The 23,103-nt window shown below is 48.2% G+C and overlaps 1 protein-coding gene across 6 annotated transcripts in view; it reads right to left on the bottom strand.

Moving 5' to 3' along the window:
* Nucleotides 1-17,422: 17,422 nt before the first annotated feature.
* The window catches only part of LOC149325535 (thiol S-methyltransferase TMT1B-like), a 61,214-nt gene continuing 55,533 nt past the window's right edge, over nt 17,423-23,103 (bottom strand). For 5 of the 6 annotated variants that reach the window (XM_089563378.1, XM_089563381.1, XM_089563379.1 and 2 more), the window contains one exon: nt 17,430-21,986. In XM_089563378.1, the coding sequence (XP_089419504.1) occupies nt 21,753-21,986 (234 nt within the window). In that variant the 3' untranslated portion in view covers nt 17,430-21,752. Of the gene's footprint in view, nt 21,987-23,103 lie in introns of all 6 variants that reach the window. The other variant, XM_089563382.1, reaches the window with a different exon arrangement.

Below are 23,103 nucleotides of genomic sequence, written 5' to 3'. Positions count from 1 at the left end.
TGTTTTGATAATGAACGTATTTTGATGACGTATGCGCACGTCGATTTGGTTCTGCTGGAAGCAAGTGGTGGTTCGTTGGTTTCCACATACTCTCCACGAGTGATGTCCTACATGCGCCGGTTGAAAGAGGCAGACATAAGTTGCGTAGTTGCTCTAGTTTCTTCAAGTGGGATGGTCTGGCAGAACCATAAACTACGCGGACGTAATCTAAACAAGAGCGTACGGCAGAGTGATCGATATGCAAGAGAGAAGTTCTATCGGAACCCCGACGTTTTCTTGAATGCACTTGGAGGATATTGTGGGTTCGAGATATCAGTTATTTAAGCGGCGTAAGAATGTGTTTTTTTTTTTTTTTGTCGAAAGTAATGCCGAAAAGTTAGTGTTCTTGTTTAACTAGTAGCGATGCTTCATATAGGATCAATTCGATTCAATTCAATTCGTTTATTTTTCAGAGCGGTACAAATAAAAACTCTGAATGGTCCCCTGGGCTAAAAGTTGCGCAGAGCAACTTGACGAAGGTCCAGGGGCCACCTTACAAGACAGCAGTCGACATAGATTAACAAAAACTACGCTCATCAAAGATCACATGGGAAATGTATAGGTAATGAAGCATGTTTCAAAAGCATACATACACATGAAACAAACAGTGAGACAATAAAAAGAAACAGAAAAATAATTTGTTGACATGGAAGCACACGGCCAAAGGACAATTAGTTTAAAACTAAGGCAAGACAAAACAAATCAGGGTTACACGTTGGAGTTCAGTTGAGGAGTTCAGAGAAATAATTTTTAAATTCTTTCTTAGATGGAAAAAAACCCTTTTAGATATTTGTTTAGAAGTGATTCAACATTATGCTTTAATAAGTGAAACTTGTTGTGGGTGCGGAAATAGGTAACTAGCCAGTATGGGGGATTTCTAGTCAATACATCTGTTGTTCGCTGTTGTAATGTTGTAACAGTTTTAAGAAAATTTGCAGACTCAGCGGATAAATAATAAAGCCAATTTAAGAGTTGATATTCATAACTGTGCTGGAAACGAATGATTCCATAATTCGGAAATAGGTTATTTGTAGATGCGTGTATTCCAGCATTAGCTACATAGCGCAAAACTTTCTTCTAGAGCACATTAATTTTATCTGTGTTTCTTTTTGTTGTTGAGCTCCACACAACACTGCAATTATTTATGTGGGGTGCAAATAACGCTTGTTACAACAGGAGTTTAACTCTTTCGGGAATCAGGTACCTGCAGCAGGACAGAGTGCCTGCAACAGCAGACAGCTTCTTGCAGACGTTATTAATGTGGTGATCCCAGTTTAGGCGAGAGTTAAAAGTAACGCCATGAACCTTATGCTCATCTACTATAGTTATATCTTTATTCTTATAACTGATCTTATTTTGAAGTGTGAAAACTTTATTTCTTGGTTCTTGGTCTTGGACCATATTGTCACGAAACTGGCTCAAATAACCGGAGTCATAAGTCGGCTCAGATACGTCATTCCAAGAACAGTAAAGTTACTCCTCTATAATTCACTTTTCTACTCCTATTTAAACTACTGCCATCTAGTGTAGGGCACAGCTACGGTTAGCTGTATTCAGCGTATCTACATTTTTCAGAAAAAGTTTCTTCGTCATGTTTACAATGTCCCCTGGGACTCGCCAAGCAAAGATCTCTTTCTACAAAGTGGTGTGCTAAAAATACACAACTTGTATAAATATCGCTTGAGTGTCCGGTTTAAACTCGAAACACGTAGAAATGTAAACCACATACGTAAACTTGCTGAACTACATACCCGAGATGCAAGCTACACAACAAGGTATGCGGAGACATGGATAGTCCCGACCCCACGGTTAAACTCGGGTAGAGAACGCCTGCAGTTCACTCTTCCGTCCCTGCTAAACGCGTATATATATAATAATTTTGACCTTTTCAGTTCGTCAAACAGGTCTTTGCGTGCTTTGTATGCTAGCATGTAGAATTTTTGTTTTGTGCTTTTTTTTTCTTCTTTCTCTTTTTTTTTCTTTGCTGTCATTACCTGTGTCTACCCAATGTGAATATTGTGTCAATATTGTATAATGTTCTTTCGTTTTCTCTTGTACCTGCTCATTATTGTATACTTGTTATCACGCTTTGCAACTGCCTTTTGTATTAAAAGCCTTGCTGTCAAGCTGCTGCCAAGCGAAAGGGGGCTGCGGCTTAGTCAAGCTGTCTCTCAGCTTTTTCTGCGCCTCCGCTGTCTGTATCTTTACAAGGCAGAAATAAAGAATTTGATTTGATTTGAAATAGTCAAACATTTGTCTTAGTGGGATTGATTATTATGCAGTTAGACTGGGACTACCCAGAATGGCGTAGGTCGGCAAGTCCCGTGTGAGTGAGCACAGAACAGGTTCAGTTTCCTGTGGAAGGAACTTCAGAAGAAGGCAGTTTATAATCGTCTGTACTTATCTCTCGATCGCTGATAAGCTGAGAGATAAGCGCGCAAATAGCGGTCGCCTACATCAATTGCATTCATGACGGACTTCGCATTTACTTTAGCTACCAAATTCATTTTTGCTATAGAGTGTGGCAATTAAAAAACCTCATTGAGGTGCACCATTCTCCTGGACGAAGTACACATAAAAGGTCGTACCTATAAAGACTTAAAATGAGCGATCTATCAGGAAGCCCCTCAAGCAGTTCGTTATTCTCCCGCGGATCAGTGAGTGCACATTATCTCAATAGCATAGGCCCAATCACGAGACACAACATAGTCTTCTGCGTACACACCCCTTCCTTAATTAGCTTCTGTCTAACGCCATGCATACTCATTAGCATACAGTCGCGAGCTACCGCATTATATGAAAAAGCACACGAGAAGCGTCTAAAACAAAGCTTTAACCAAGCAGCACGAACGTGCCTGATTTTCCTTTCCGGTACTATTCCCATGCAATAAAGAATAAATATCGCGTATCCGGTACTTATCTGTACAAAAAGAGGATATGGTACCGTTTGACTTAATAATGCTGATAGGCCTCCACTGTATATGGCGCTCCAGAATGGCAGACTACCACTGTGACAAAAACGCAAGACCTGCCCGAACTTACCTTCGGGAAAGCATGGACTGGTTTCTGGCCATCCAGAAAGCCGCTGCCGAACCTCCAGAGTGGCTCTCGAGACTAGAGCCGCTGAGCAATTTGCGTGAATTTTAATCTGATCAGAGTCATGTTGACTGACCACGACAGTGCCCTGTGTATGTACATTGCGTTTAATGTGTTTTGTTGATTGTTTGTTTTGCTGAATGTTATGTGTCAAAGCCAAGCAATAAAGAAAAATAAGTGCCTGGGTGGTGTAGGGTTAGCGTGTCTGACTCGGAGTCCAAGGGACCGGAGTTCAAATCCTTAAGGTATGACGCCACTTTTTTCAAAATTTTTTTAATTTTTTAGCATTAAATTTTTATTTCACATTTACCTTATAAAGCACCATTTTATATGATATTCAAAAGCACAAAAGAGTGAAAAAAGCCATTCTGGCATTTATTATTCACAAAAAATTGCCCAAACATGGCTGTTATGCAAACATTCATAACTGGTAAATGAAGAGCAGGAATTGCAAACTTTTCGGCACAGCGTTAGCCAACTAACCATACTGTGCAACCAACTAGGATCTTTGCCATCCGATAATTAAGAAAAAAGTTATAGCAAAAATGCTAAAGAAAACAAAAAAAATGTGTCATTTTTGCCTACATTCCTCCACATAAAACATGATTATATCAAAACTCACGATTCGATTTCATTTATGCTAGTTCATTGCACAGGCTAGTAACAAAGGAACGAGTGTGCAAAGTTTCATTGAAAAATATTTATGCATTTGGAAGTTATCACTGTTTGCGCAACACGAAATTGCGAAAAATAAAGTTTTCAGGAAAACAAGATTAAAGTTTTTCAATCCTTGTAGAAACAAGATCATCATGCCCTAGGAAGTTAAAATCCTCCAGGTTCATAGCTAGGGCCCTCCTTAGCTGACACGAGCTCTCTTTTGGCATTTGTTGCTGCCCGTCTTTTCTTGCGGAGATGTTTTGCCTCGCCCGTTGATTGACGCTGGGCCTTCGTCACACGGTAATGGTCACTGGTGCAACATGCTACGAGAGTCTGGAGGCCAGGTTCGATGCCTGCTTCCCTGAAAATATCTGCGGTACTTCTGCTGCCATCATTGAAGGACGAATCCGGTAGCATTCAAAGCGATAGCGTGAAGTGCGCGCAAAGTAAATAACTGAGACGCTTGTAGCGTCTTGCATCCCTCTTGTGGAAATTTAAAGCAATGTTTTAAAAAAAGGAAGCCTTACAAATTGCCTCTGAATAATCTTTTACATATCAGACTAAAACAAAACGGGAAAATTTTCAATATACGCCGCTGATTATCGCTGAGTTATCATTTTCTGTTACCAAACCATATCAGTTTCGGTTTCAGAACTGTACACCATCTGTTCGAAAGTTGGCTATAACTTTTGAACAAATAAAGATACGAACTTTATTCATGCTGGAAAACATTTTCGAATGTTTTGGGATTCCCGAAATATAAAAAAAGAAATAATGTCATTTTTACAAAAAAACGATTTTTCAAAGGTGGCGTCATACCTTAAGAATTACCCCAAGTTTTTTTTTTCAGCACAATTCATATACTTTTGCACTTACATATCGTAACGACGTTGCAGTCATGTGCCACCTTAAAACCTTCAATATATGCAATGTTTTAAACACCTTTCAATTTCATCTCTCTACATGTGACGTCAGATATTTCGACCAGTACTCAGTTTCACCACACAACAACGCCGCCGATGCGACGTAACATTTTGCGCCGAACCGGAGTCTTAAAGCACTCGCTTTAATTTCAGAACACAGCTCCTCAAAACACATCTCCGAAGCGGTCAACGACCGGAGCAAGGGTGCAAGCATCCTGCCTGCCCTAGGCGACAGCAAAACCTGCCCTGAAGCAAGCTTACACAGCTACCTTTTAATCTGAAATATCCCGTAGAACACGTGAATCCATCACGAACTCGTTCTGTCTAAAATTCCGCGCAAAGATTTCGATGCGGTGAATAACGCTGAAACCATGTTTCATCTGCCCGGTGAACAGCCTCGGTGTGACGGCCCCAGGGGGCAGGGCGAAGCGTCAGGTGGCGTGGTGTCAGTCGCAGTAATTGCTGCTATGTCCATGGCAATCGAATCCAACGATGACGGTATGCTGCATATTAATGCGATAGCGTCCAAGGCCCCGTTGTCCAGAAAATCCGGTGTCGGCGTCATCGGCGTCGGTGTCGTCGACGAAAAATCACGAGCATGGCTCTGGCAGGTGGTGCCCGGAGAGCAACCTAGGAGGTAGACGAGCCAAGTAGGTCACGTGACTTTGAGGCGTCACCATAACCTGGCCACCGGATTGTGAGCGAACTGCCGGCCGTGGCAGGAGGCAGTTAAATTAATGATTGGTTACTCGGGAAGAGCAACCTGGGTCGCACAAGGCCCATGGCTGGGAGCACTTGGCATCGCAGGGCAGTGGCGCATCTCTTAACCACTGCAGCACTGCGCAGGAGGGGTATGCGGACTCCCAAGGATCTACGAATGTAATGTAGAGAATCACCTGCTGCTTATAAGGGTATGAACCCTATAGGCTATGGCGTCATACCCTTAAGGCGGAGCTTAAGGGCCCTCCATTTTTTATTGCGAAAGCAATACTGCTCGCAGTTTGAGCCCCTCAGCGTCGTCCCGGCGGTGTAACCACGTTTGACCTTTAGCATGACCTCCGCTGTGACGTCACGCCAAACGGAGAGAGACAGAGCCCCAACTCGTCTCATCGCGGTCGTCCCAGCGTAACCACGGTGCGGCGAGCAGCAGCTGCGCGGCGCTGCCGCGAGGAGGCGCTCGCTGTGATTACGTCACGCCAGAGGGAGAGAGACAGAGCCCCAACTCGTCTCATCGCGGTCGTCCCAGCGTAACCACGGTGCGGCGAGCAGCAGCTGCGCGGCGCTGCCGCGCGGAGGCGCTCGCTGTGATTACGTCACGCCAGAGGGAGAGAGACAGAGCCCCAACTCGTCTCGTCGCGGTCGTCCCAGCGTATAGTGAACTAGAATGTATTCTAGTGGCGTGAACGGCGACGCCCAGGCACGCCGTTTTGCATTGACGCCGCGAGGTGGCGCCACTGCAACCTTCTCTAGCAAACGCTTCAATGCATTCGGGCTATTATCTGGCATATACCGATGTTTCTGTGCGCTTATTTAGTACGAAACGGCGATTCCTTCATTATGGAGATTTATTCGGAGCTGCACCTACATTAGAACGCGTTAAATTCGAAATTGAGCTTGCCTTCACGGCTGCACTAGCTGCGGAAGTGCTCACCCCTTGTCATTTACTGGCGTTAGCTACAGCTGATATCGGACGAGTGATCGCACACTACAAAGCATCCTGGCCACGGCAAGTGCTACAGGCAGTGCATTCTGTCCAGCCGTGCAGGACCCGCCTTCTTAGAGGGCAAACTCAAGTATCAGCGAGAAACTCGCGGCGCGCTGTTCCCTAGAGTGGCCGGCTGACAGGCGCACGGGTTTTCGCTTTTCTCGTTAGCCGCGCGCGTCGGTTCAAGTACCAATTTTTTCTCCTTTTTTGGAAATAAAGCCTATTGTAGTATGAAATTCGGCATTTTCAGACCAGCAGCCGCGAATTCTTCATTAAGCAGGATACCTGCATATTGTTAGGCAGCTTGGCAATTGCAAAGCTAAAGAGCAGCTTTGAGATGTTACGTTTTTGGATTTCATCCATGGTGCTAGTAGCTTGTTTCAGCACATCAAAAACTTTTGTATTGAATCCAAAGCGTGCCTTGTAGCAACTAAGATACTTGCGAAGAGTTGTTTTAGAGGGTAATGCAAGTATGTTCTCTTTTCGCATGTGCTCATAGAGCTTTGCACTGCTCATTTTCATCACTATGCACTCCAAAACCCACTGTGGCGAGTACTTCATGCCTTTCGGACTCTTGCGTGATGACGATTCAAATACGTGGTGTACCGCTTCGCGCTGTTTCGGAGGAAGCTTAGCGACTCTGGCAGCAAAATCTTCGTTCGCAATCTTTTTGTTTTTTGCCGCCATCGCGACCAGCCGCTCTTCCATGGAGGTGGTGCGTTTTCTCAGAGGAGCTGTTCTTTCCTTTTCCAGCTTGAGCCGCAATGCAGACGCTCTCTCTCTGGTGGGTGCCGTCTGTGACTTTCTTGTAAGGAGCAACTTTCGAAGGCCCTTGCATTCAGCGCAAGGAGTTACTGAAAATTCAAATATTTGACCATAAGAATCACATGTATATAGACAGGAACTAATATAGCGCAGTTGTACTTTAAAAAAAAGGCTAAGGAGCCGAACTTACCTTCTTGATATACTTTTCCTCGACATTTTGTGCTGAAAATGCCACGCCCACTCACAATGCTTGCCGCCCGTAGTTTTTCTGTCAAACGCTCCGTTATTTTACTGAAGTCTGTGTCCAGCATGACTTCCTTGCAGACACAAATTCCCTCTGTCCCTCGCAGCGCATTGTCCGCTTCTGCCAGCGAACACACGACAGTGTCACTACATAACGCACCTCTAACGAATACTTGTGCGCGCAGTTCATCTCCCGTGGCAGCAAACAAAACAACCTTGTCATGAACAACCTCAATTCTAGGGCTTGTTTCTATGCTTGTTGTCGCAAAGCCAAGACTTGAGGCACCATCCTACATAAATCGGCACCAGTACTCAGGGGAAATTTCTAAACAACGAAGTGCACGAGTCGTGAACGCTTCGATTCCCGATGAGTCCACAATTTCATTGTCGTCGTTCGCTGCGCTACTGACACAATCCTGGCGCTTCTTCTTATTTGTTGACACGCTTGCTGGAGCTGCTCTTTTCTGCTGACTCCTTGCTCCCACGGGCTTTACGGAAAGATAGGCCGGGCAACCAGGCAAGAGCGTAGGCACCGCGTCAGGTGCCAGCGATGGCTTACCGCGTGGAATCCGCACTTGGCTGCCGTTGATAACATGAACGTAGACGCGCAAAATGAGATGCGGCTCAAAGTGGTGCTCGCATACCGCAGCGGTTTCTGTGAAAGGCTTGTCTTGTCTTCACAAACTCCGCTCCCACTTTTTTCGATGCTCCTCTTCCCTCGGAGCAGCAAACAAGGATGCTTTGGGAGCTCCCGGATAGCCGCTTCGGCATCCCGGAGCAAAACAGTGAGAGTCCGTCTTTCTCTTTGCCATTGCGTACTTCACATGGTGCTTTCGAAGAGATATAAGACGTCTTCGTTGGTGCTACGCGAAACACACGTGAAATTTCAAGGCGACAAGCAGAAAAATGTGCGCAACGTACCGAATGCAAAGCCGCACAGACTTCGACCGCGCGCGCGCGGTCCTAGAAAAGAGACCTGCAGCGCCACCAGCGGCCGTCAGTGGCGTCCGGCGTGTCAAGAGCGCCCATTTCCCTTCCGTTCGCGCCACTAGAAAGTATTCTAGTTCACTATATCCCAGCGTAACCAAGCTGCGCCGAGCAGCAGCTGCGCGCCGCTGCCGCGAGGAGGCGCTCGCTATGATGACGTCACGGCAGACGGAGATATATCGGGCTCCGACCCGGCTCGTCGCAGTCGTCCCGGCGTAACCACCCTGTGCGTTTCAGCCAGGCCATGTCGTCCGACATGCACAAGGCAAGGCTGCAACGATTTCTTTCTCTCAGTCGCAACAACATCAAAACAAAATATAAAAAAATACCGAAGACGCTTTGAGTCGCCGCGCAGCGGCGGCCGGTAGCCACGCGTGACCTGTAAACGCGGCGCATTGCGTTCCAAGCACGAGACCAGTGAGTTCCTGCAAAACAAGATCCAGTGGCGTGCTGGAGAGCTTGCCGATATCCGCAAGCTTGGAAAATCAGACGTCGCGGCGCTCACCTTCGTGGGCAAAGTGGTGCCGCGATACGTTCATTACAACTCAGAAGTCACCCTTGTGCGTGCATAGAAGAAAGCGATCCCGGCGTGCGTGCGGTGCGGTACTGTGGGACACCGAGCGGACGCATGCCCCTGCCCGGATCAAAAGTATGGCTTTTGTGGCAGTGCGGTGTCGACCGTCGACGGGGAAGACACCGCATGAGTGCACTCCGTCCTATGCAGTCTGTGGGCAAGCCCACGCCACCAACTCCCGAGACTGCACGGGGAAATTCAGGCAGCTCAAGGTACCCGGCCGCAAGGCCAGGCGCCCAGAGCTCCTGGAAAACAGCGACCTGGTCGGCAGCCAAGTCATCCTAATTCAGGTGCCGGTGGCGGAACGCCGCGTGGGGCTGACGCCATCGACAAGAAAACGTCATCATCATCATCATCATCGGTGAAGTCACCGCCCGGGAACAAGACTAGGCCCCCACCGCTACCGCCCAGCGGCAGGGACGCTGGCCACTTCCCTGCGCTCAAGACAAATGGCGCTGCCGGCGCCCGGGCATCAGCGTCTCAGCACGGTGAACAACAGGTGAGCAGCTGGGCTGAGATCACCTCTTCCTCCTCCCATTCCCCCTCCTCCCCCGTCACCGCACTCGACGCGGAATACAAAAAACAGATCGACGTGCTCCGGGCACAGAATGAGCTTTTGCTCAACAAAATTCAAAATTTAGAATCAAAATTGGCGTCCGCCGCTCCGAGCCCGCAGAACTCGGACGCAATGGAGAGCGGCGCGGAGATCTCACCTGCCCTCGTGACAGCTATCTTCGCGATGGAGGAGCGCTTAACCTCAAAAATTACGATCTATGATCAAGACCGCCATGGACCAAATCTTGACCAAGGTCAAATCTGCCGTCCCCGCGGTAGTATCAAAACACATCTTGGGCAACCCCCGCCTCCTCCGTCGGACGGGGCCCATTAGGGACGTATTCCGTCCTTCAAAATTCAACCGTCTGATTATTGATTCGGACAATGAGGACAGCTGCCCCGCTCCTTCCATCATCACCCCCTTGATGGCGCAAGTAGCTGGCTCTGGGGCAGCCAATCCCTCCTCCTCCGCCAAAAAAAAATTTAGATCATGGCGAGACACCTTAATCAAAGGAGTGCCGCCATCTCCAATTTGGCCATATCAACTTCCATAATACAATGGAACTGTAGAGGCTTTAAAAACCGCACTAAGCGGGCCAATTTCCGCCTCTACCTTGAAACCTTCGAGTCCCTACCAGCCGTGGTTGCCCTCCAGGAGCCAGGCCTGGGCGCCACACTTTCAAATTACACGACGTTCCAACAGGATCCCGCGTCATGTCTTCTCGTTCACAAAGCCTACACAGCCAACTTAGTGGATCTCGACCTCAAGCTCGAGTATTCCTAAGTAATGGTGACTATCCTACCACTCCGCCGCAGGGACCCGCCGTTGCATATACTCAACGTGTACTGCGCTCCCAAACTCAAGCGAGTGACTTTTGCGGACCTCTTTAGCCGCGCACTAAGAGTAGCGGGCCGCGATCCCCTGCTAATTGTGGGCGACTTTAACGCTCCCAGTCAGCTGTGGGGTATCGCAAGGAGGAGTCGCGCGGACGTAGGCTGGCGGAGCTTGCGTCCACGTTGGGCCTCACCCTCCACACGGACCCCGTACCCCCAACACGACTAGGAAACTCCGTGGCACGGGATAAGTGCCCGGACTTAACCTTCACTCGCAACATACGACACGCAGACTGGCTCAACACCGAGGAGACCCTCGATAGCGACCACTGCATCATTAAAGGGAAGCTGAAGAGTTTTTCGAATTCGTTAAAATGCTCACGTGTGGATGTGGGAACTTTATAAATAATGCGGGTAAATTTTTTTTATAGATTCATTACTTAGGAGCGACGTAATCGCCGTTTAAAATTACGCGGTAGCTCCGCCCCCCGCGGTCCGCCGAGCGCTGCTGATGACCCTGACGATGCGAGCCAAAACCGGAAACCGCGGTGTGGTGACGTAAACACCGGTGATCCGGCGCTTCACAGCCTCCGCGGCCGTGCTTGTTTCTGCGTGCGTGCCATCATAAGGTGTGCAGCATCGAATGAAGCGGTGGACCCATCATGCCGGCGTTCTGTGCAGCCCTCGGCTGCACGAGCATCCGCGGCCGCGACGATGTGGTCTTTCATTATTTCCCTCAAAAAAAAAAGCTCTCCGCGAAGTGAGTCGCTGCTGTGAAGCGAAGGGATTTCAAGCCGTCAAAGACAACAGTGCTATGCTCTGGCCTTTTTCATGATTAGAACTATCGCCAGAGCCTGTCAACAATGCATTCACTGGGCCTGTCAACAGTCAGCTCGACTGAAACCCGGTGCAATACGTCTGTTTTCTGATAATTTCATTAATTTCTTGGCAGCACCAGCAGTATTCTTCAATCTACACTGGAATGCAGAGGACGGAGGAACACCTGTTTTGGAAGTAGAGTGTTTACAAAGACATCACTCAACTGCCAGGAATACATTTCTAATAACGCATGTAGTCGTAAAGAATTGCCGACCGCCGCATGGCTTCATACATTAATAATAATATAATATAATTGTGCGCCAAGTGTGCTACAGCCAGCCTTGCGATTCGTCCTGCTCGGTTGCAGCACGAGTCCATCTAGTTAGTGAAAAAATCCCTTGCCGCTAGATCTGAGAACAAGCACGATAAAGGCGGCGCAAACGGATGAACGTATTACAAGGACTTGTAGCATGAACCAACTCGCCTAAACAAGGATTTTAATTTACTGCTAGCTCCCATCTTGGCACACAAAACGGAAGGCGCGCGTTTGTCACCTAGACGAGTTTTGTCGCAAAGCGCTCCGAACTTGTCTGTTATGAATCGAGCCGGCATGCAGCTACTGTGAAGTGGTGCAAGCATAAAATTTGCGTGCAAAAAGAGCCTGATAACTTCTTGCGCATGCCAATGATCTTTGTGGATTACAGGCAGATTTGCGGCAGCACTGACAAGCGGCAAGACAAAAATGCCGACGATCGCATCCCGCTTACATTGTATTAGGAAAATTACGTCGGGCAGTGCTATACTGCATTTGCTCGCCTCAAAATTTATCCATTGTATCTCTGAATGTAGTTTGGCAAGAAGAGTATACTTACTAAAGTCATTTCCAACACGTGGAGATGCTGACACTTCGCTTTCGTTCGAGTCAAAATCACGGCTTGCGCCAGCATCGTTTCTTTCTTGGAGAGGTTTGCTCTTTGCAATCGGTTCTAACATGTAGGGGATGACGCCAAGATACTCCGGGTAATCTTTGATGTGTTCCATCGTCAAATAAGGAAAATAACAACCTCGAACCGCCGAGCGCCGCGGTTTATGTGCAGCGGCGGCGGCCGAGCCGACCGAGCCAGCGCCATTGTTGACGTCACGAGGCGCCCAACCAATCACAGGCGGCAACGAGGCGCGCGAGCACGCCCGAGGCTGCTGCTGCACTTCTCGCCAAAATAAAATAGGTTTGAGCTTTCTTTTGCCTAATTTCGACGAGAAATTCGAATTCCGAGGGTGTAAAACTGTAAAGTGCATCTCTCCACTCAATTTTTCTGGGAAACCTTTCAGCATCCCTTTAACACTACACTACGCACACGCCCCCTCAAGCGTCCCCGAACACAAGCCCGTATCCCAGATTGGACGAAATTCAGGCAAAATTTTATCTCACTTGATAATACACCCATTTCCGCACAAGGCTACAAAGCATGGTCCCAACAGCTGCTGGCACACCTTTCCTCGCATGAAACACACATCCAGCTCTCAGAGGCGGTCACGGACGTGGATAACCACCTTCTACACCTCTCGGAAGTCCGTCGCAGCCTCGTCCGCCGTTGGCGACGCCAAAAGCACAATAGAAAGCTTAAAGCTCGAATTGCCGAGCTTACCCAGAAAGCGGCAGAGTACGCGGCCCAACTCGCCGACTCCAACTGGGTAGATAGATGCAACACGGCCGCGCGACAAATGTCCAGCCGAAACACGTGGCGTCTCTTTCGAGCCATAATCGACCCAACCCAAACACGAACCGAAGCACAAAAACATTTGCAGCGAGCCATGCACGCTTTTCCTGCCAACACGACTCAACTGGCACAGAAACTTCGGGACCAGTATCTGCGTACAGCCGAAGACCCCCGTGGATCTGCGTACTCTTATGCAGGCAGAGAGAAAACGGAGCTGGATCAACCTTTCCAGCTCCATGATCTGCGGACGGCTCTCGCCAAAATGAAACGGGGCACCCGCCAGGACGGGATAAGGTCACCGTCAAGCTTTTCACGGACCTGCCCGACTGGGCATACCAGTCCCTCCTGGAATACGTCAATGCGATTTGGCGCGGGGACACCCCCCTGCCAATCGAATGGAAAACGGCTTTGGTCACTTTTATTCCTAGAGCTGGCAAACCAATTGACACAGATAACCTCCGCCCCATCTCTCTCACCTCATGTGTGGGCAAACTAATGGAGACGATGGTGCGGGATCAGTTATCTACATATCTTGAACACAAACATGTCTTTGCGGGCACCATGTTCGGATTCCGCCCACACAGATCCGCACAGGATGTCCTCCTGCAACTCAATCGGGAAGTCCTTGACCCCCTCGAATGCCCCCATAATGACCGGGTAGTACTCGCCTTGGATATTAAAGGGGCATTTGACAGTGTAACACATGATGTCATACTCACTAACCTAAGTCACACAGACTGTGGCCTCAACACATTCCGCTACATAAGCCAATTTTTAATGAATCGTCAATCCTACATTCTAATTCAAGATAGAGAGCATGGTCCTTACCTACTCGGCACGCGGGGAACCCCTCAAGGCGCGGTACTTTCCCCGCTGCTCTTCAATCTGGCCATGATGCACCTGCCGGCCTAGCTGAGTGGTGTCGCCGGCGTGCAGCACGCCCTGTACGCCGATGACATCACTCTGTGGGCCACGCAGGGCAGCACAGGGGACATTGAAACCAGCCTGCAAACAGCGGCGACGATAGTAGACCGCTAAGCCCGCCGCTGCGGTCTTCAATGTTCCCCTCAAAAATCGGAATTTGTGCCCCCCCCGCCCCTCACAGAAGTGCACAACTAAAATATCTCTTTCTCTTGAGAGTGGTCCCATACGAGAAAGTGATAGGATACGGGTACTCGGACTCTACATCCACAAACACAGGCGGCCAGACACTACATTGGCCAAGCTCCGTAAGGTGGGGGACCAGGTGGGCCGCATGGTCCGCAGGGTTTCCAACAAACGCGAAGGGTTACGAAGTAAGGATGTCTTGCGGCTGGCTAACGCCTTCGTAACTAGTCGAATTCTCTATTCGACTCCTTATCTCCACCTACGGAAACAAGAGGACGCCCTTGAGGTCATCCTTCGCAATATTGTTAAACGTGCCCTTGACCTCCCCGTCACTACTTCAAACAGCCGGCTTATGGCCCTTGGGGTGTTGAATACTTTCCGGGAGCTCCGGGAGGCGCACCTTACAAACAAGTGCACGCGCTTGTCGCAAACGGAGTCGGGTAACCGCCTTCTTGCTCGACTCCATATCCAACACACCCCTCCAATGGAAGACAGATTTCACATCCCGGAACTGAGGAGACGTGCCCTCCACGTGCGGCCTCTTCCAGCAAACATGTCACATGAATACCATAATGGTCGGCGCCTGGCACGAGCGGAAGCGCTAGCCCGATATTATGGCAACTAAACAGGTGTATACTACGTGGGTGCCTCCGGCCCTCACCACGGGGTATGGCACACGGCCGCGGTAGTTCACAACAGCAACACAGTTAACGGCCTCACTTTCAGAGCCCGCAGTGCAACACAAGCAGAAGAGGTCGCGATTGCTCTCGCGGCCTCACATTCCAATTCAAAATACATAATCACCGACTCGCGAGGGGCCTGTCGGAACGTCGAACAAGGCTGCACTCCCTTCCTAGCCTATTGAATATACCAAAATTGCATACGGGATACGGACCCCGCACACCGTTACCTCATATGGGCCCTGCTCATCAGGGGTTGGCAGGAAACGAGGCAGCAGACGCAGCCGCCCGCGCGCTCTCTCACCGGGCTGTTTTCTCCTCCCCACCTGATCAGGAACCCGATTTTAATCCGGTCTATACGTTCAAAAATATCGCAACCTACTATCAAGATAGCCATCGCCTTTACCCCAGCCCATGTAAAGGCCTCAAGAAGGCGGATGAGCGGCTCCTTCTCCGCCTCTTCACCAATACATTGCTGTGCCCGGCAGCCCTAAAACATTTCGACCCCTCCTTTAGCGGCAACTGCCCGCACTGTAGTGCGGTGTCTTCGGACACCTATCACATGGTGTGGGCCTGCCCCTCCAACCCGGCCATTCCCCCCATCCCCAACCCAACCCGGGAGGACTGGGACGCGACCCTGCTCGGCTGCCACGACTTACAGGCCCAACAAGCCTTAGTCGGGCGCGCCCGGGCGGCGGCTACCGCCACTTGGGTCCCAAACTAGGGGCCTCCACCTAGTGTTTGTAAGGATCGGTCCCTTACGGGCTGATCCAAACACCTCCTGTCCGTTCAGAATAAATGTTTTCACCACCACCACCGCCACCGGTAGCCACGCGTGACCTGTTAACGCGGCGCACTGCGTTCCTTCAGTTGGAGGCTCTGCGCTTTTGCTTTTGCAACCTACCATGCTTAACCAAAGCTATGCCCCCGCCAATTTTTTTTATAATAAATGCCTAACAATTATAACGTTTCTGTGTAAGTTTGGCGCAAGTGTAAATGCTGTTTTTGAAGCGGTGGTGGTGGAAAACATTTATTTACACATACACTACTAGAGATTATGCATGAGCTGACCCATAGGGGGCAGCCCTTACAAGTACTAGGTGGAGATCCCTAGTTCGGGACCCCAGTGGCGTCGGCCGCTGCCCGGGCTCGCGTGACCAAGGCCCGTCGGGCCTACAGGTCAGAGCAGCCGAGCGGGGTCACCTCCCAGTCCTCCCGGGTTGGGTTGGGTTTAGGGGGGATAGCAGGGTTGGAGAGGCAGACCCACGCAATATGGTAGATGTCCGAAGACTTCACCGGACAGTGCGGAACTGCTTGAGAAAGAAGGTTTGGTTTGGTGTGGTTTGGTTTATAGGGTTTAACGTCCCAAAGCGACTAAGGCTATGAGAGATGCCGTAGTGGAGGGCTCCGGAAATTTCGACCGTCTGGGGTTCTTTAACGTGCACTGACATTGCACAGTACACGGGCCTCTAGAATTTCTCCTCCTGAGAAAGAAGGGTCGAAGTGTTTGAGAACTGCCAGTCACCTCAAAGTATTAGTATACAGGCGAAGCAGAAGCCGCTCCTCCGCCTTTGCGAGACCTTTACACGGGCGGGGATAAAGACCGTTGTGAGATTGATAAAGTAAAACAATGTCTTTGAAGGAGTAAGCGGGAGTGAATTCGAGTTCCTGATCGTCGGGGTCGGAGGGGAAAGCTTCACTAGGCTCGTCGACACCGCGCTTCGCGTGAGCCGTATCCCCCGGACTGACGTCACGCACGGCGCAGGCTACTGCGCATGTGCGCCGCCGCTTCTCCTCCTCGCTACCGTTTGTCCTTTCGCCGCAGCCGTGCGCAGTGAGCATTCGAAAGGAGGGGTATATAAGGCGCGCTTGCCCACAGAGGTGGTGACGATTCGGTTTGCAGCCTCCGGGCTTCGGCCGTGTATGTTTTTTCAGCCAGCGTCCGTTCCGGCGGACGCGGTTGTTGCGACGCGCATCTTTACTCTCTCTTTTACTCTGTCCTCTTTCAACTCTCTTCTTTCATCTCTCTTCATCTTTCAACTATCTTCTATCTGCACGTGGCAGCGGTGGTGGCTCGGCTTGAGCCAGTTGGCAGGCCCGTGCACTTTTCCTTTTCTTCCTTCTCTCAGTCGCAACCAGAACAGGCTCAGACACTCTCCATGGAAGAACAAGAAGCAACAGACATCTTGCAGGGGAAATATCACCTCTTGCCTCCCAAATTCTGAGACACGCTCCCGCCGATCCAACTCGCAGAATAGTGATCTGGGCTCCTGGCCACCAGGGTCTACGAGGCAATGAGGCCGCTGATGCGGCCGCCCGAGCGCTCACACACCAGGCTCCTCATCCTAGCTCTCCTGGCTCAGAAGCTCATAAACCGCTTCTGCGGTTTCGCGAAATCCTAATTCATTATTGCGACAGCCACTGCCTCTATCCGGCACCTGCCAAGGGGCTGAGTAAGGCGGAGGAGCGAACTCTGCGGCGCCTGCAGACAGGAACTCTTCTCTGTCCTGCCATAGCAAAACACTTCGATCCGAACACAGATGGGCGCTGCCCGCACTGTGGAGAGATCGGCGATATCTTTCACATGGTGTGGGCATGTACTAAGAATCCTCACCTTCCCCTTCCCCCACCCCCACCTGAGAGGCATGGGAGACTACCCTCCTCAACCGCTCCACACTGGAGTCCCAAAGGGCTCTAGTAAAGCGGGCACGAGACGGGGCCCCGTCGTGCGGTGTCCCGGACTAAGGATACCGACCATGTAGCGGGGTCTTCTGATCCCCAAACTCTCTGAGTATTAAAAAAGTTTAGGCGGACGACTTCGACAGAGAAAGCTCCTGGGGGTAGAACCAAGACGTCTCTGAAGATGCCCCCAAACCGCACAAAAAAGCATTAGTTAAAATAAAGTTTTCGCTTCCTTCTTTCCACCACCGCCAGGAAACTGTCCTATCTCGGTGGACACCCGAACCACGCCGTAAGGGAAGTAAAATGAAAAGCAAATTGGGTTTAAGAAAAGGAAACGACACCTGTCTCTCTCATATCTCGGTGAATACCTTGAACCGCGCCGTAAGGGTCTTAAGGAAAATAAAATGGAATGAAAATTGCTTTTAAGGAAAGCAAATGCCTCTCTTTCATATATTGGTGCGCACCCGAAAGGAATGCACACCACAGTACATGTTTCCAAAGCAACCTTCTAAGACAGCACCGTATTCACTACACGCGCGGCTCCTCCTCCACCTCGCCGCAGCTTTTCCCTTCGAGATATCCAGGCTTCAAATCAAATCAAATCGTCTTTATTTTCTCTCTCAAGGAGAAAAGGGGGTGTCGGGTACAAGCCGCATAACTGCGGCTTGACAAAGCCCGGCCCCCCTATGTACAATTCGGCAGTAGTGCTATTACAGGTTATACAGGATTCAATTTCACACTTCATCTCACAGACCTAAAATCAACACCTTACAGAACAAAAACACTCCAGATGGAAGCGCATGCAGATTGAAATACATTCGAAACCCACATTCTAAAACGGATCAGGTTTGAAACAAAAATTTCAAACACACTCAGATTGAAACACGTTCATTTTAATAATTTTAATTTTTAAAAATTCTGGAAAACGTAACCTTTAGCGCTAGTAGAAATTTAGAAGGTATTTTATAGCAAAACAAAGCGTCAATAAAAAATAAAAGGCACCAGGAAACACAAAACACAATCATACAAGAGAATGATATCACGTTGGCTATAAGGAAATGTGCAGGTAGCGCTCGTATTGACAACTTTTCCGTGTAGGTATCGACGAGCGCAAGGCTATTTAGAAGAATAGCAGCATGATAAGAAATGAACTAGCGACCGTACTCTTAGCTATGCCACAGCCAATTTTTTTTCTTCATTTGACTAGTGTCCATTTTTACTCCCTGTTATAACCACCACCTGTAATATTTGTGGGCGCGAAAACATGCAACTCTTACCATGCAACTCATGAACTAATGGCGTTTCGCAATGTCGTCATCATATTGATGTGATAAAGATAACGCAGCCTTTCTGCCATGTGGATATGGCTATGAATACAATCTTCGCAAGGGCTGAACGCTAACGGGCCGGATGAGAAACCCTTTGAACTACAAGCAAATCACCGGATAACCCCCGAAGCAGAAAGCACCACGTGGTAGCTGTCCACCCGCTCTATTACCGGATTTCCGCTCTCTATTCTATTACCAGCTGATTATTATCAGCTCTATTACCAGCTGATTTCCGCCACGACTTCACTAAACGTACTACGAATGAAAACTGGTGCTTATTTCGTGATGAATTAAAAGAACTTGAGAAGATATGCGTTCCCAAATTCACAATCTCAAACCGAATAAATGATTCCTGGTTCACTAACGAATGCAAAAGGTACTTAAACAGAAAAAAGAGGGTATACAGAAGAGCTTCAAGAACTAACGCACCACTCGACTGGATGAAATATAAGGAAATTGCTGCGCTTACTGAAAGAAAACTCGAAGAAGAGAAACAAAAATACTATAACGACACACTTCCGAAACTATTAAAAAGTGATCCCAAAAAGTTTTGGCTCACTGTAAATCCTAAAACCAGCAACATTTCACCAGCACTAGCTACAGGAGAGGGCTCGCCCTTATCGTTAGACGAGTGCGCCGAAATTTTCAACAAATCTTTTAGTGACATGTTCACAAATGAACTCCCCACTGATAATTTACCGCCCATTTCTCCAACATACTCAATTTGCACCTATTACTTCAATTGCACCTATGTTTCAATTGCACCTATGTTTGCACCTATGTTTATTGCACCTATGTTTATTGCACCTATTGCACCTATGTTTATTGCACCTATGTTTCAATTTGCACCTATTACTATCACAACAAATGGCGTCGCCCGCGCAATCGACAAGCTAGAACTAAAAAAGGCCCCAGGACCCGATGGGATCAGTACAAAGATTCTGAAACTAACATGTCACGAATCATCAGGTTTGCTCGCGCTGATATTTCAATAATCTCTGAATACAGGACAGCTCCCGGACGACTGGAAACAAGCGCACATCATTCCCGTACACAAATCAGGAAGTAACACCGATCCAAACAACTTCAGGCCTATCTCACTTACTTGTATCTGCTGCAAACTACTAGAGCATATCTTCTTTTCCCACATCATGAACCATCTGAACCTAAATAACTTACTTCTCGAGAACCAGCACGGATTCCGGCAAAACCGATCATGCCAGTCGCAACTCTTTGAGCTTGTGACTGACCTTCATCAATCCCTACACTTCTCATCTCACAGACGCCATTTCCATTGACTTTACAAAAGCTTTTGACCGTGTTGCCCAGAAACGCTTACTGCTAAATACCCGAAATTTACAGCTCGGCGACAAAACAACTACATGGATCGAGCAATTCCTAACCGATCGTTACCAGTCGGTCAAAATTGAGAACCTCATTTCTAAACCCACTCGCGTATTATCCGGTGTCCCGCAGGGCTCAGTATTAGGGCCATTACTTTTTCTAATTTATATAAACGACATAGCCTCTAATATTACTTCATCAATACGGCTTTTCGCAGATGACTGCGTAATATACAGGCAGATAACCACCCCGACTGATGCACTAGCTCTACAATCAGATCTAACAGAACTAACTGAATGGTGTTCAACGTGGCAGATGGATATTAATGTCAGTAAAACTAAGCACGTAAGATTCTCTAGCGTAGCAGAAACATCATAGAATAATTACCGGTTAAACAATAGTGTAATTGACTCCGTGTCGTGTATAAAATATCTGGGAGTGTTTTTCAGTCAGAACTTAACCTGGGATGCTCACATTGAATACATAACTAATAAAGCCTTTAAAAAAATTGGTCTCTTGAAACGCCGTTTACCCCTTGCGAACGCTGCAACACGGCACAGCGCTTATACAACGCTTATCAGGTCATCTATTGAATACGCTTCTGTTATATGGAACCCCTCCCACGCGATTCTTACAAATGCTCTAGAAGCAGTACAAAATAAAGCCGTCAGATTCATACTGTCATCCTACTCACGTCATCAAAGCGTATCAGCAATGAAGCAAGCCATGAATCTTCAACCTCTTGCTACACGTATAAAGTTCACCCGGTTGTCATTATTTCACACATTATACTATAGCGAAACGCCATTCTCCCGAAATCATATCTTTCCTGCACCTCATTGTTCAGCTCGCCTGGATCATGCGCATAAGTTACGTCCGATTTTCGCTCGCACACTAAAATATCAGAAGTCACCGCTGGTTTTGTCAATAAATGAATGGAACTCATTGCCATCCAGAATTGTCGGCCATACTGAATTATCATCTTTTCAAACAGCTTTACTAACATTTCTGAACACGGAAAATGCGTCATAGAGTGCTAGATGATTTACCGTGTCCGTGACTTTTTGGCGGTCCTTTTTTGCTTTGCCATTTCTTGTGTGCTGAACAGCTCCGGAGCCTCTTTTGTGCGCCATTGTATTTGTAGTTACTTATTTTGCCCTAATTATTACTCACTTGTTTCAACGTGTTGAATTTTGCGGTTTCAATGTGTTATACTGCACTTAACCAAATGTTACCCAAACTCTGCCTTCTGTATATTTACCATCATATGTTATGAGTTGATTTCTTATGTGTGCTTTCTTTTAATCATTCCCCCCTATGTAATGCCCTCTTCTGGGTTTTTAGGGTAAATAAATAAATAAAATAAAAATAAAACATACGGCGTCCCTGACGCCGTTTCAGCACACCTTTCAAATACTTATTGATATACAGATCTAAGACATCCAAGCGATGTTTTCCCGCAAGCCTTACTCGGCTTTACAAACACAGCGTACATGCCGGCACGTTAACAGCAGTGGCATTTTGTTATATCCCACTTGAAAGCTACGCTCCGAAGTTGCATTTAGCCTCTCGCGAGAAAGAAAAAGTATTAAGTCCCATCGTGAATAATCAGCGCTCCTGCGCAGCTTTCCTTTTCTACTACAGTCGTGTTTATTCCAGCAAGGTCTACGTTGCTGCACATCCCTCTAAAAATACTTCAAGCCGTGGCGACACCAGCTATGTTGCGACTAAACAGAAAAGGCACGTCCAGCAATCTATCCTCCATCTCCAGTTCGGAAAAACCCGCTGCCTTGACCACTTCGACACTGTCCCTGTTGATATGGCAGCCGCAGGTGACGCTGCTGGTGAACGGCGCCAATAAATCCTGCAGGAACCTTGCCATGCTGCCCTTGGGGTGCCCAACATGCTCGGTGAACAGGAGAAGCCCTCCCTGCAAACACAGCAGCCACGAAACAAGGCCAAAAGCCAGTCAGGATTGGCCGCAGAAGGTGCTCAACGAGTTGTCACTAGTGTAATTTATTGGTTTATTAGGATTTAACGTCCCAAAGCGACTGAGGCTATGGGGAACGCCGTAGTGAAGGGCTCCGGATAATTTCGACCACCTGGGGTTCTTTAACGTGCACTGACATCGCACAGTACACGGCTTCTAGAATTTCACCTCCATCGAAATTCGGCTGCCGCGGCCGGGATCGAACCCGCGTCTTTCGGGTCAGCAGCCGAGCGCCGTAACCACTCAGCCACCGCGGCGGGGCCAAGCTGTCACTAGGGTAGCACTCCTGCATTGCATAGGCCTTTACCCACAACGTAGATCTTAGCGCTTCTACAGTTTCTATAGACGTCTGTAGAGAGAAATCTTTAATATGCAGAAGGGTGGAGAACTCGACCGAAGTAACATTCCCTCGTGTGCTCCTCCACACAGGGGGAGATTGGAAGAGGTAAAGACGCAACAGGAAGAAAGGTAAGATGTCAGGGGATACATCAAACTGCTATCGTGGTGCAATGCAGTAACACAGTGACGGCAAAGTCATGATCTGTGTCCGCAAATTAGGAACAGCGAGTACGTCTTCAACTATAGTCAAGGCTAGCATAGCTCTCTTGGCGACCGGCGTATACCAATAGCCAGGCGCCAAGCACCTGTTTGGCCATTGTTTTGATTTGGTGTCTCCTATTAACATTTCAGACTGACGCACTGGCGAACTAATCTCAACACCAGAACCACATGATAGAGTATTTTTCTGTATAGTGTTTCATTTCTCATGTATTGCAATGGGCTATGCGTTATTTGTTTGAGCATACACGCAAGGACGCAGGGAAATTAACAACTTTGCGTTTAAACTGTGGCCATGCCTCTTAAAAACGACAGAAAACATGAAAGCAGCAGAATGAACCAACAAAACTGTCAAGGTCAACAAAGATTTGCGTTTAAAGTGTGGCCATGCCTCTTAAAAACTACAGAAAACATGAAAGCAGCAGAGTGAAACAACAAAGCTGTCAAGGTCAACAAAGATTTGCGTTTAAAGTGTGGCCATGCCTCTTAAAAACTACAG

This window comes from Amblyomma mixtum, chromosome 10 (assembly GCF_055824585.1).
Source record: "Amblyomma mixtum isolate Tamu chromosome 10, ASM5582458v1, whole genome shotgun sequence".
NCBI classification, from domain to species: domain Eukaryota; kingdom Metazoa; phylum Arthropoda; class Arachnida; order Ixodida; family Ixodidae; genus Amblyomma; species Amblyomma mixtum.
Note: the sequence above shows the minus strand (reverse complement) of the source record. Positions and strands in the feature narration are given on the sequence as shown.